This window comes from Rhinatrema bivittatum, chromosome 3 (assembly GCF_901001135.1).
Source record: "Rhinatrema bivittatum chromosome 3, aRhiBiv1.1, whole genome shotgun sequence".
Taxonomy (NCBI): domain Eukaryota; kingdom Metazoa; phylum Chordata; class Amphibia; order Gymnophiona; family Rhinatrematidae; genus Rhinatrema; species Rhinatrema bivittatum.
The window spans coordinates 472,515,109-472,529,359 of NC_042617.1; the positions used below are offsets into that span (position 1 = coordinate 472,515,109).

General features: G+C 45.4%; 1 protein-coding gene across 1 annotated transcript in view; it reads left to right on the top strand.

Moving 5' to 3' along the window:
• LOC115088623 (b(0,+)-type amino acid transporter 1-like) overlaps positions 1–14,251 on the top strand; it is an 81,306-nt gene that overhangs the window by 64,077 nt on the left and 2,978 nt on the right. The window contains exon 5 of the mRNA XM_029596883.1: positions 7,876–7,963. Coding sequence (XP_029452743.1) covers positions 7,876–7,963 — 88 coding nt within the window. The remainder of the gene's footprint in view (positions 1–7,875; positions 7,964–14,251) is intronic.

Consider the following 14,251-nt stretch of genomic DNA (forward strand, 5'->3'; position numbering starts at 1 on the left):
TTCAAGTCTGAAGCCACAATTTCTTGCACCATCTGCTTGTGGTATATGCTTCACGATTCCAAGCCACAATCAGTTTGGACTTTAACAGTGCCTGGAAGTATGCTATTCTTCAGGAGGTACCAAGATCTATTCAGGGCATCTATATGCTTCAATCAGCATCTCTCTTGTGGCTGGAGCTGTAGGTGAGGCAATTTCTGAGCAGTAGCTCTTTCCTTAGATTCTAACAAAGCAGGCTGTTCTCCAGTGCCATCGGTTATTTTAGAGTTAACCTATTTGCATTCCTGCAGCTCCATTTACTCATCTTGCATGGTTCAAATGTAGGATTAGCCACAGAAAGCTCAAGGAATGTTTCTCTACCAACTAATCATACACTGCCATTGCCAGAGTGGCGTAAAGACAATAATTCTAATTTGCCCCTCATTTTGGTAGTAATCAAGTGAGAACTAAGACATTGGACCAACATTCCTGGATGATAAATTGAACCCGTGTCTCCAGTTATGTTTTGGTTCAAGCTTTATCCATGTCTTTGTCTAAGCACTCAGGCCTGTCTTCATTCCAGCACTCAGTTATGTCCTTGTTGACGTCTCCAGTTTTGTATACTTCTTTGCTTCAGTCTCGAATCAAGGAATTTCCAGCTCTTGTCTCAGTCCCTCAATTCCCCCTGTTGGTATAAGGTATACCTTCATCTCCTCAGCAGCCAAAGAGAAGAGGCTTGAGGAAGGGGTTTTGAGGATGGGGTACTGTTGTGCTTGCTGCCTGTAGGCAAGCTATAAGCAGCTCACTCACCCCAATACTCATTTGTCCTGCCTTCACAGTCTTGTGCCACCAATGCTCACCTCCTGGCGTGGCTTCAAGAAGCTGTCACCGAGGCTTGCTGCCGCTAACATGTGGCTCTGAGTTGCTCTGCCACTCTGTCTCTCTTCGTGGCTGAGTGCCAAGAATGCTGCCTTCTTTGTGGCTGTTCGGCGCCACCATTGCTACTGTGATCTTCGCGGTCTGAGAGCTGCTGACTTCAGCTCTGCAACCCAACGTCCTCTAGGTGTGTTTGTGCACCTCTGCTCATCATTTAAAGGAACTGTGGCAGGAAATGCCACGGCGACGCCTGATAATGTCATTCTTCAGTCAGCCCTTCTGTCACTTCCTGGTTGCCTTTGCATCAGCCTTCATTGTTTTCATGTTTCTCATTGGACATCCATTCTGTTTCTTGTTTCTGGTCTCTCGTTGGTTCCTGCATCCAAGTCTTCTGAGCCTTCACCTCACCCAAGTCTTCTGAGTCTTCACCTTGTCCAAGTCTTCTGATTCCTCGGAGCCCTGCACCCAAGTCCTGTGAGCATGTGGACTGTGACTAGCTCACGGTGGGCTATGTAGGTAACATTGCTGCCCAAGTCCTGGGGCCAAGTCTCCAACATCTTCATCTAGTCAAGTTCCTGAGTTCTTTCATGTGCCAGTGCTGGGTCCGTGACCAGCCATGGCGGTTGTGTAGGGTGCGTCACTGCACAATCTCCTAGTTCCAAGTTCTTCCAAGCATGCCATCATCATGGTCCATGACCAGCCCACAGTGGGCTGTGTAGGGTGCTTCATTAGCACAAGAGTACTTCCAAGTCCATCTTCATTGGTTCAATTCCTTGGAGGCCATCCTCGTTCCAATATTTCTCTCATTACTACTCTCCATGAGACTCATGCCTAATTCCTGCTGGTCCCCAGAACCAGAGGGCTCAAGCTAAGGGGAAAGGAGCTGGTATAAGTGAAGCCCTAGACCAGTCTCTTACCAGCCCAGTCCTACCAGATGTCGTGGAGGACCTACAGGGCCTACCCTTTAGGTTAAGCTAACTTCCCAACAGTAACAAGGGTCCACAAACCTTACAAGGAGTATTGGTGATTTTAGGACCTGGTGTAATATTTTAGGTGTTGCCTTTTCATAGATAGCGTTGTTACTATTTGTGTGCTGGCAGTTAGTGCTGCTTGGTATAGGAGGTTTATTATATTGTAATGGTAAATTAGTTCACTTATGGCTTTCTGAGGTCCAAGCCCACAATCACCACGCATTACAATAAGCCTAATATCATATGGGTGTTACGTCCCTGCCTGTGGACCTCATCCCGCGGACAGGCCCTCACCTCTCTCTCCAGTGCTGTCATCTCCCACGGCCTGGACTGCCGCCGAGCCATGCCTCTGCTTCTTCGCGGCCTTGTCGCCGCCACTGCTGCTGCCTTCTTCCACGTGGCTGGAGCCATGCCACTGACTTCTCCTGCGGGGAATCCCCTTGCTAGGATTCCCTCCTCTTCTGCGGCCCAAACATGGCCGCCAGACGCCTTCTTCGCGGCAAGAAGCTGCTACAGCTGCTCTCTTCGGGGCTTGGGATGTCCCGGTGCAGCTCCTCTTCAGCAGCAGGAGCTGCCTCTGGCCTACCTCTTCCTTATCAATGTGGCTGGATGCTGCTGCAGGCCCCAGCTCTGCCCACTTACCTTTAGGGCTGCCTCTAGGGGCTGGCCGCGCATCTCTCTTTGTCTTTTAAAGGGCCAGAGACAGGAAGCACTCCTGTCTCCTCCCAGATGACATCTTCAGGGCTCTTCCTGGTCCTGTCCTATAAAAAGGCACTGCTTCAGTTCCTCAGTGCCTTCGGATGGAGTTACAGTCTCAATGGAGTTATGCCTTCTCCACATTCCATCCTCGGCGTTACATCTGCTCCATTATCCATCTTTGGAGTTCCACCGCTTCCACTGTGGTCCATCTTGCTGCTCCTGTCCGGAAGACTTCATGTTCCATGTCTTCTCATTCCTGATGTCTTCGACCGACGTTCCAGGTTCCATTCCTCGTCGGATCATCTTCGTGGTATGTTCCAGCCCTTGGCTTCCTTTTCCGTAAGCCTAGGGGTTCCTCGTCTGTATCCAGATGTCTCTACCATTCCCGATGTCCAGATGTCCTCTGATTCCAGTGATCCAGATGTTCAGTGTACAGACATCCTTCATCCTGATGTCTGTTGTCCTCTTGTCTATGACCCTCTGATCTCTACTCGTCTAGTAGTTGACTCTACCTATGTCCATCGTCCCAGATATCCAGAGACCCTGATGTCCAGTTGTCGTCTTGTTCTGAGATTCAGATTTCCAGGTTTCCAGATGACCTGCGCTCAAGGCGTCCCCTCTTCTTCTTTCTCTCCTCATCTCATTCCTGAAGAATCCGTCAGCAGCCTTGCCATCCTCTGGACTTCGTCCCCATTCGCCCTTCTCAGAAGCGTCCGGTGTCCCTAGTGTTAAGTCTTCATGTGTCTGGAACCATCTCCGGTTGGGCTTCTCTCAAGTGCTGTCCGAACTTTCTTCTCCTCCCTGTGCACATTCCGTTCTCAGCGTGGTCCGAGACCAGCCTTCCAGGTTGTGTAGAGCGTGCAGCGGATAGGGTGGTCCGTGACCAGTCCATGTCAGGCTGTGTAGGGTGCTCTGAGGGACAGCACTCTCCCAAGTCTCCAAAAGTCTCATCTCTTCTTCACCTTCAAGAGTATTCCCTTGTCCAGGTCTTCGAGTATTGTGTCCGTCGGTACCCGACGCCCTCTCTTTGCCCTCCTTACTTCTTTGGCTTCTCCCTCTTCATCTGCGGGAAGATTGGCTGCCACAGCGTGTTCTGCCGAGGTCCTCTGGCGTCCCCGGACCAGCTAGATGCTGCAAACCACCATGTTTCCTGGAGGCCTAGGGGCGCGTGCACGGTGCGGCCCTAACTGAAGTACCGGCGATGGCGCGAACCTCGGGGGCATCCCCCGAAGATGACGTCACCCGCGACGGATATATAAGGTCTTAGAATTTGCTAACACATCGAGTTAGTAAGGGTTACTCTACTTAAGCTACTCTGCCTCCTCAGACTTACTAGGGGTACCCACTCCTCGGGGGCCTCGCTTGCTCCTTTGTTTTTCAGGTGACAGTCTGGAACCGGTACTCACTCCTCGAGTGCCCTCGTTCCCAGACTTTCTTGGTACTCTCTTCTGCCTGGAAGTCATCACTGCCAACTACATCAGTGAGTTACCATCGCTCTCTCAGAGCTTTCCCTGGAACCAGGTACTCGCTCCTCGAGGGCCTATACATTCCAGCTCCTGGGCTTCTATGAAATATTGTGTGAGTGTTACCATCTGGTTCAGTACATGAACTCTGCATACCCTGCCTACTCACTATATTTCAGTTTCTCTACAGCTCAGCCTCCAGGGATCGCTGTTCCAGTATCTGAGGGACTACAGCCCAGTCGGGCATTCCAGCTCACTACTGCCACCTCTGGTGGTTCAGCATACTGTCTAATAAAAGAACTAGTGTGTGTCTGTCTCCATACTCTGAGCCTGACCGGTGGTCCCTCTCGGGATCTTCCCCCGGGGGCGTGGTCATCTGCCACCGGTACAAGGATCCACCCACAACTCTCCTAAATACAACAGATTGCTCATCCCAGCAGACTGATAACTCCGAACTGAACAGATTGCTAACTTCCAAGCAGACTGTTATCTCCAACCAGAGCATCGTGTGTCTCCCTTCATTCAAGTCTTCAAGAGATTCCGTCTTGTTCAAGTCTTCAAGTGAATCCCCTTGTCCAAGTCTCCAAGATTATTGTCTTGTCCAAGTCTCCATGTCTTCAAGAGTTTGTCTCGTCTCGTCCAGTCCAGGAGTCCTCTTCTTGTCCAAGTTCCAGGAGTCCTTGTTTCCTTATGTACTTTGACTTTGTACTTTCTCGGTCCCAGAATCTCCTACTCCGGTACTTTGCCTCAGAGTTTTCAGCTCTCTGTTTTCACTAGTACGTATTGGTTCAACAGAGGGTTGACCCACTCTGTCCTCCTCCTGTGTTCTTGCTCTGCCCTAGCTTGTACTTGCTTACCTCACTTGAGGTGTGTCTTGGGACTCCTCCCTGAGCCACCTCGTGCCCAAGGGCTCACACTCTCTCAGGAGGAAGCGATCGCGCCATTTCGCCCTTCCCAGGGCTATCCTAGAGCATCCATAACAATGGGCTCCAAGTAATTTTTTTGTAGGATGTTCTAGTTGACACCATAGTAGTGAATGTAAATAAAATATACATGATGTAAGTAATTTAGGTAATTTTTTTAAACGTCAGAATGTTTTCATGTACTATGTGTATTACATGCATAATTTTTAATTGTGTGGCACGGCCCAGGTGGGGTGGGGATGGGGGGTCACAAGGCTGTAAGACTCACCTAGGATGCCTAATACCCTTGCACCAGCCTTGAGGGGAAGACTGGGGAAGAGAGGCAGAGGAAAGAAAGAAAAATAGTGAGAGGGAAGGTTAATAGATATGGGGAAGGATAGGGACATGTAGGGAAACACTATGAGAAGAGTGACAGTGGGAGAAGAGAGACTAACAGGGAGACAGAGAGGGAGATGGAGATGGAAGGCTAAGAGAAAAGGACGAGAAATGGAAAGAAGAAACAGGAGGATAAGAGAGTGTGGGGTAGATAGAGACATAGGTGAGACTGATATAGAGGGGTGGGAGATGGTGAATGGAACATGGAAAAACAGGTGAGAGAGATGGGAGGAGAATTGCAAAGGAGTGAGAGAAAATAGGTGGTGATGAAGAAGAAAAAGAGAAGTGAAAGAAGAAGAAAAGTGAAATATGAGAGAAAGGAGGGAGAGACACAAACAGAAACAAAAATATAAAATGAAAAGTGGCACCAGAACAAGAGAGAATGAGAATAGTACAGAAAGGAAATGAACCCCAAATTTATTATTTTTTATAACTCACAAAATATTACAAAAGAATAGTCACAGTACATTAATAATTGAAACAGATATCCGAGACATAGGCATTCTAAACTAGATAAGTCATATATAGTTACAAAAAGTATGACAGACCCCGCCCACCCGGTAAAGAATTGTTGAGCGCCCTGTCCGCATTTGGCCCGTGCACAGGCCTGCTCACCTCTCCAACTCCTCTGCAGGTCCCGGGTCAGGCTCTCCAGCAGCAGCCGCAAATTCCTCCAGGCCTCAGTGGCCCGCGGCGGCAGACGCTGGGCCTTCCTCAGCGCACCAGGCCTCATGGCGGGGCTCGGCGTTCTCCGTGGCGTCGTCCCTGCCCCTAGGCAATCGGGTCAACACCGTGTACCAGTTTGCCTCCGTGTCTCATCGCCTGTTCCAGTCTCATTCCAGTCTCGTTCCATCGTCCTTCTGTTCCAGCGTCCTCCTGCTCCAGCGTCTGTCTGTTCCTGCGTTCCCTCAGGTAGTACCTCTTGGACTGACTCTCTGGTACTGACCTCTGCCTGTTCTTGACTATGCTGATCGCTGCCCGGATACTGACCTCTGCCTGTCTACTCGACCATATCTGACCTCTGGAACCTTACCTCTGCTTTGGCTGTCTACTCTTGGACTGACCTTTGGAACTTGACCTCTGGTATTACTGACCACGCCTCCTTGATTCTGGCCTTGCTCCTAGCCTTGTCATCACAGGGACTATTCTGGCCTTCTCTGATCCCTCAGGCCTCCAGCCTAGTCATTGATCGCGCACCCTTGATCCTGGTGGGCACACAATTGAACTTCCTTTCTGGGAGACCCTGCGAGGCCCACCTAAGCACAAGCGGCCCGAGTTCCCAAGGGCTCCACCCGGGGGAACCACGGACTTCCAGTGGTGAAGCTCCAGCTAGCCTCTGTCTCCTCCTGTGCTCTGCCTCCTGGTGGCAGGTGCTTCCTGGGTCCGACCAGGGAGCCGCCCTACACTGCTCCAGAACAAGGGTCTACCTCCAAGCACAACAAGAACAAATTACATAGAGTACTATGATATGCTATTCAAGCATTCCCTATTTTATTTTACAAGTTGATTATTGGAATATGTGAGATTTTTAAATATTACATTGTATAGTATGAACAATTTGATTTTACATTTTTAAGAATATATGCACATGCATGCATTAGAACAATCTACTCTGGCAGTACATCTGATAGGAGCCTGATACAAGGATCTCGTTCTACCACATTTTACTGGTAACATTATTTTATATTGTTTATTTCTTTAAAAATTTAATTGCCGAAGCTTTGCTTGTTTTATTCATTGGTTTTTTTTTTATTTATAGTGTATTTTCACATGTATATAAAATCAGAACTAAACACAATCTATTTATGTTCTGAGTACTAAGGATCAAAACCTCTTTGGGTCCTCCCAGCTTTAATGAATTTTCATTCTAGGTATCTTGTTTATGGCCCTCAATGACTGGAGTTATCCATCCCTACTTCACAATAATTCGATTGAAAGGGTCTACTGCCAGAGTCAATGGGCAGGATGCACAAAGCATTTTTCCCCATAGAAACCAACGGGAAAAACCCTTTGTACATCTGTCCCAAGGAGAGTGAAGTTTCAGTCAGAAGAATTATAAACCCTGTTTCAGAATTAAGACTGATGTTTTTATTTTTTTGGTATGGCTCTGATCTCTATTTAACACCTAACAGAGCAAACATCTTTATGAACATGGTTGGTACTATCATTTCAATGCAGAGTTTATTTTAAATTGCCAAGAAAGTGAAAATTTTTTTTTCCTGCTATGTGGTTAAAGCAGGGGTGGGCAACTCTGGTCCTTGAGGGCCACCAAGCAGTTGAGTTTTCAGGACATCTCTCATGAGAGAGATTTGCATGCACACTGCCTCAATTTTGTTCAAATCCATTTCATGTATATTCATGAAAACCCAATCAGTTGATTGCCCTCGAGGATTGGAGTTGCCAACTCCTGTCTTAAAGTCTGTTTTGATGAATGTGAATAATAATATACTTTTTAGTAAAACAATATAAAAATGCATCTTGTACAATCAAATAGAATTGCATATTTTCAGAAAATTAACTTTATGATGATCCTTATATTTGTGCACATTTCTAAAACACATAAATAGTGCTGGTAATTATTTTGCTATGTAGTTTTACAGCCTGGCTCTTCTATGGTATGACTATTGCTGGTCTCCTGTATTTAAAGATTAAGAAGCCCAATCTTCCAAGGCCTTACAAGGTAAAATATAACCTTCTCTAGTTGCTGATTTTTATATAAGACCACTAGGATAGCAAAGAATACAAGTAAAGCTTTTCTTAATCTTCCTTAAAATCCTCTATGGGATTACTTTGGCATAGTTCAATGACTTGCTTGCATAATATGGATTTGGATTTTGGATTTAATTACTCAGCTTTCCAAACCCCTGCTCAGAGTGAGATACAGAAAGGGCTTGCAATTTAAGGGCCTGATATACTAAGCATTTTTTCCATAGGCAAAAATGGAACAAAAGCCTTAGTAAGTGACCTCCTAAAATGGTACTCAGGGCAATGGAAGGCAAAGTGACTTGAGCATGTTATTCATTGAAAAACAAAATAATATAAATGACACAAATGGGAAACAAAATGACATAATAGCATGAAATGAATTTTTTTCCATGCACACACTTAGTAGATATAGATAGAAACTTAAGCCAGTCCTGATGTTCTACCTATCGTATGTATAGACTTGGTTAGCGGTTAGTCTGATGAATAGAAAGCAGCGATTGAGGTCTTATCTCAGTTAATAAGGACCCGACATTTGGAGGTCTCATGCTCTAAATAGCAATAAGTTATTTTAATTGCATATTTAAATCATTATAAAAATTATGTTTAAAGATGATAGTACTGGGCACTTGCAACAAATAGTTGCTTTAAGAGCTGTGAGCGATATTAAGTTGTCCTCATATGAAGGTTGCTATATTAAAAGCTAAAGGCTTGATATTGATCAGTGGCACTATTGTATAATAAAGAATAAAAAATGGATCGTAGTATTTAAGTAGGAGGAAGTTTCATTCATGGACTTGTAGCGGTCCATATTCAGAGGCATTTAACCAAATAACTCACTATTTATCTAGCTAAAGGCATATTATTTATCTGGCTAAATTTTAGCAGGATATCTTATTATCTGGCTAATATTTAGCTGGATAAAGTAGGAATGTTCTGAGGGTGTTTCAGGAGGAGTCATATTATCTGGCTAAATCTGGTTGTGCCATAGAGCTGCCCTACAATTAGTTGGATAAAGTTATCTGACTAACTTTAAGATAGCTGGCTAGATTCAATAGTGTGGCTGCACCATTTATTTCTTTAAGATTTTTTTTTTTTTTAATAAACCTTCAAAGTTAGCCAGATAAGTTTATCTGGCTAACTTTGCTATCTAGGCTGTGATTGAATATGGACCTAGCAGTTTATTTATTTGGATTTAGCTAATGCCTTTTCATTGGTAGCCCAAGACAAGTTACATTCACGTACAGTAGGTATTTCCCTATTCCCAAAGGGCTTACAATCTTGAAAAATTGGAAGTTCAAGTCCATGAATGCCATGAGAATGTTATGCTCCAGCTTGTGGACCCTTAGCCGACAAGAGGATGGTATACCTTTCGGAAGGTCCGTAGGTTCTCTTGTCGGGTGGCGAGGCAGAACAGGAGGCGGGACCAGCTGACCCTCGGCACTGGAGGCTGAGGCGAATACGGAGGCGATGAAGAGATGAGATGAGGCGCTGAGTCTTCACCACTGGTGGTCTGAGGTCCCCCCGGGAGGAGCCCGTAGGGACCCAACCGCTGGGACTTAGGCGGACCTAGGGAGGTCAGAGCAACGGTGCAAAGGCCAACTGGAGCTTCGCCCTGGAAGCCCGTGGTCCCCCCAGGAGGAGCCCGTAGGGCTGCTGGGACTTAGGTGGGCCCTTGGAGACGGAGTCTTGGAGGAGTCCTAGGTTGAGTGCCAGAGGGTCGTCGCTCACCAGTCCAAAGTCGTGCACCAGCGAATCGCCGCTTGCCAATCCGAAGTCAAGAACCAGAGAATCACCGTAAGCCAATTCGAAGTCAGGAACCAGGAACACCAAGACGTAACAGGAGCAAGAAGCAGGAACTCACCGAGGCAAGCAGACTCAAACAACACTCGCAAGAGACGTTGCCAAGTTGAGGAATGAGCAGAGGAAGCCTCCCTATATACTTCCTCTGCTCTGGATCATTGGAAGCAGGTGAGTCTAGTTAAAGGGACCAGGTCCCTTTAAATGCAAATGAGTTGACGGCAGCCATCTTGGATCCCATGGCAGCGGCCATCTTGGATTCTCCCGGCAGTGAGACGCTGAGCCCCGGGGAGGCTAGGAGGGTTCCCGGCGAGTGGGTACCCCGCGGGCCCACTCCAGCCTGCAGGAACGACTGCCCTGGGTCCGGGCTTCCTTCGGGCTGTTTGCTGCGGTGGGTTGCCGCCGCGGCCAGGTAGGGGAGGCGCGCCTGCGGTCGGCTGCGGGCACAAAACACAACAGAGAATAAAGAAAGACTGGGTCAGTCTCTCCCTACAAACATGGAGCTATAGGATAACCCTATCTAAAGAACATGTTTATAACATACATGTTCATTTAATTTGAACTAATTTGTGGTAACAAATCTTTTCATCACCAAAGAAGGAGGAGAAAAAATAAAAGCAACAAAGATAGCATTCAGATAAAAAAAAAAACAACAGACAAGAGGAGCAGGAGGACAAGCAACATTATCAAAAGAAACATTACGGAGGAAGTCTCTTGGAAACTCTCCTGTTCCAAGTGATATTTATCTATTTATTTATTTGTAAAATGCTTATAATGAATATGTTGAACAAAGCTGTGAGGAATACAGCCAGTAGCCAAAAGAGTTGGTAGCCCAGCTCCTCCCGGGTTTCCAATGCCTTCTTTATAACTCCTTTCAGTGGCCAGCTGCCCAAAATTCAGGAAAGGCATATACTGTATGCCCTGACAAACATGTTTGAACATAGTAGGAACAATTGCAGTGGAAAGTGATAGATTGAGGAAATGACAGAGAGGATTATTGCAGGGGAGATAGAACTGAGGAGTTAGGAGGGAATGGGGTCCGAGGAAGAAGTAGTGAGCTTGGAGCAGCAGAGAAGAGCAATTTCCTTTTCTGTGGTGTCAGAAAAGGAAGAAAGGGTAGTAGAGGGGAAGAGGAGGAGAAAGGAGTGAAGTAGAAGGGGTGGAAGTGGGGTCTGATGGTGAACTCAAGACGAACCTGTGAACTTTATCATGAAAGAAATCTGCCACTAACTGGGCAGAGATGAAGCGGGGCAGGAAGAGGAGGTGGCACTTTGAGGAGATAGGCAAGTATGCAAAAGAGATGGTGAGGGTTGAAGGCCCATAGATGGACATAGTATGCTTGCTTAGAGTGTATTGGCAAACTGGAAAGAAGTGAGCATAAATTTGACACGTACAAAGTCAGCACGTAAATGAGAGTTTAGCCAGAGACACACAGCAGAGCAAATGCAGTAATGCAAGATATGAACTTTGAGTATGAGCCAAAGTTGGAGTCTGGTACTTCTTACAGGATGGGTGAGTGGTGAGGCAAGCATGTCCACAGCAGAGGAGAGAATGGTATTGTAAGAAACTGCCTCATTCACAGACTATGATAAGGTAGCAAAGGAAAAGAGAGAAATAGAAGGAATGTTCAACTTCTGTTTTATTAACTCCTATCCCAGAGCATTATGGAGTTTGTAGCTGTGCATTCCCAAATGCTAAGAAATAAGCAAGTAGAATTTTAGATAGAGCTGGAATAAACACTCCCTAGATATCAGAAATTATATGGTTAATCTAATAATTGCAGCAGTAACAAGATTAACAAAGAAACCATTTTCTAATTTTTTTATGTTGACTTATTCCTAAAACTCTGATGAAGGACCTATTCAAGGGAAGAGATGTGGTTTGGAGGTGTAGCCCCCCCCTCCCCTTTGGGCTGGACTACAAATTACCCCTATGCTTGGGGTGGGGAATACCACATGAGAAAATATATTTACTAATACAATTTATCTTCAGGTTTGTAGCCTGAGTGTGGGATAAGACAGGGTCCTAGTCACCTCAATACCAGAATTCTGTGCCCTTCCCCAACAACCCTTCATTTGTGGCACCACAGACCAGATAAAATCATCACACCAGAATAAAACAGTAATTAACCCTTTTATTAATATTCCATAAGTAGACAGTAAATCAATCCAGAACATTACATGGGAAAAGCACAGTAGTGAAGTATAATGTAAACTTGCAGTTTTCTTATTTTAAATCAAGTAATACAAAATAACACTGAGTATGGCCTGTTAGTCAGAACAAACCAACAAAGCACAAGAGCAGTGTCTGCACTCAGCAGTAATATATCAGCAAGAGGAATGCAGAAAAGGTTTGCATAGTCCGAGGTAAATATTCAAATACATTTTTATTCATATGGCAACTCCACTGTAGTTATTGTAACTTTCAAAAGGGGTCCCCCGACACGGACCCAACACATCCCCTGACATGGACCCGTGTTTCACCGAGGCTGCGTCGGGAGGGACAGGCAATTTATGTCAACAATTCTAAAAACAAAACATAAAAGGACTATGTTAATCAATGGGAATATATGCCGATAACATTGATTAACATAGTCCTTTTATGTTTTGTTTTTAGAATTGTTGACATAAATTGCCTGTCCCTCCCGACGCAACCTCGGCGAAACACGGGTCCGTGTCGGGGGACCCCATTTGAAAGTTACAATAACTACAGTGGAGTTGCCATATGAATAAAAATTTATTTGAATATTTACAACGGACTATGCAAACTTTTTATGCATTCCTCTTGCTGATATATCTGTTAGTCAGAACAGCCATTATACTAATATGGATAGTAAAAAAAATAAGGAATGCTATTAGCGAAAGGTTGGGGGGAAAAGCTGTGAAGTAAACAGCTTTCAAAAATTGTCTTTACCCCTGAATACTCAAAAAAGTAGGGGGTGGGTATGGAGGTCAGATCCACCCCAATGTCACCAGTTTGTAAAGGGTGCACCCTGTCCCAAACACAAAGTTGTGTGGAAAAAAAAACAATCAAGAAAATTAAGAAGTCCCTCTTGATGGTGGAGCTGACTACATGATAAACCAAATAGATGAGCACTGCAGTATACAAAAGGTCTCTCTATCCTGGGGACTTAGTACTAAACAGAAAGTGGGTCTGGTTTCAGTCTCTTTCAGAAAACCCACGGGTCACCATTTTTTCTTTCCCTGTATCTGCCAGCAAGGGTTTATGCTTGACCTCAGCTGAAAGGCTGAAGCAAATAAGATGAGATACTGAATTTGTGACAAAAGGCAAGGAAATAAACTTTCTCCCTCCTCTGCTAAGATACTCTCTGTACAAAGTTTAGACTACTTAAGTCAGTCTCTTAGGAGGGTGATCCAGCCATGGGCTCCTGGGCCTGGATATCTCTGGAAAGGACATTTCTCAGTCTCTCAGCTCCTGGCTCCTCTGTTCCTTATTGGGATTTTACATGTAGCTCGACTATGAAGCAAGAACAGCTGTCTGTCTCTCTTTTTCCTCAGAGCCCAGATTTTGTCTCTCCCCCTCGATAATTAGCTCTTCAGGAGAAGAACTAATTGCAGAGCTGCCAGATACACTCCTTTCTTTGTGGCTCCTGGCTCCAACTCCTGGCTGTCCCTGCCCTGCACAAACAGACAGAGCCAGCCAAATTGCCCCTTTTCTACCTTAAATGGTCTCCCAGAATTCCTTTGGCTTCCTTCTCTGCTGGCTATGTAGTATTTTTCTCTGGGCAGGCTAAACACTACAGCCCTTTTCCCAACTTGTTAACACTGTGAGTGCTAGATGCTGGCTCTTGTAGAACATTTGTCATTCACAGGAGAGTACACAGGGTTTTTTTGATGTATTTTTATATTCCTACACTTGGCTGGGTGGCTTTCAGTCTCTGCAGGATTGAAAACCCTTTTTTGACAGGTCCAAAAGACATCATTCAGATCCAGATGCAGCCCAGCCCACATTGTAAGGCTCCAACACATGATAAGCTTGTGGGGGAAGTAACCTGATTTATTGTAGCTTGCTACAGAACTTAGGTCACTGAACCACAGGTCCTGAGATATGAAGTCAAGACTCCTTTCTGGAGACAACCTGTACTTTTACTTTGGCAAAGTCTCCTTGAACGCTATTCTCTAAAGTGCTCACATTAACACGGGCCAAGCTAACTTTAACACATGGTAATATGCATGGTAATTGCCGTAGCCCCATTATTTTTGATGGGCTGATTCATTAACTCATACAAATTATTGCACTTTAGTGAGCAGCCTTCTTTTTTGCCCTGTGCCTCAGTTAATCCATCTATACTTTATTTAAAAGCCAACCTAAAACAATGTGCTTTAAATGAGTAATTATAATATAGATCCTTTCCCCGCTTGGAAGCCTACTTGCAATTTAGCTGCCAAACCACCCAGACCCGAAGTGACTTGCAGGCATGTTTATGGCTTACTTAAAAAGTGTG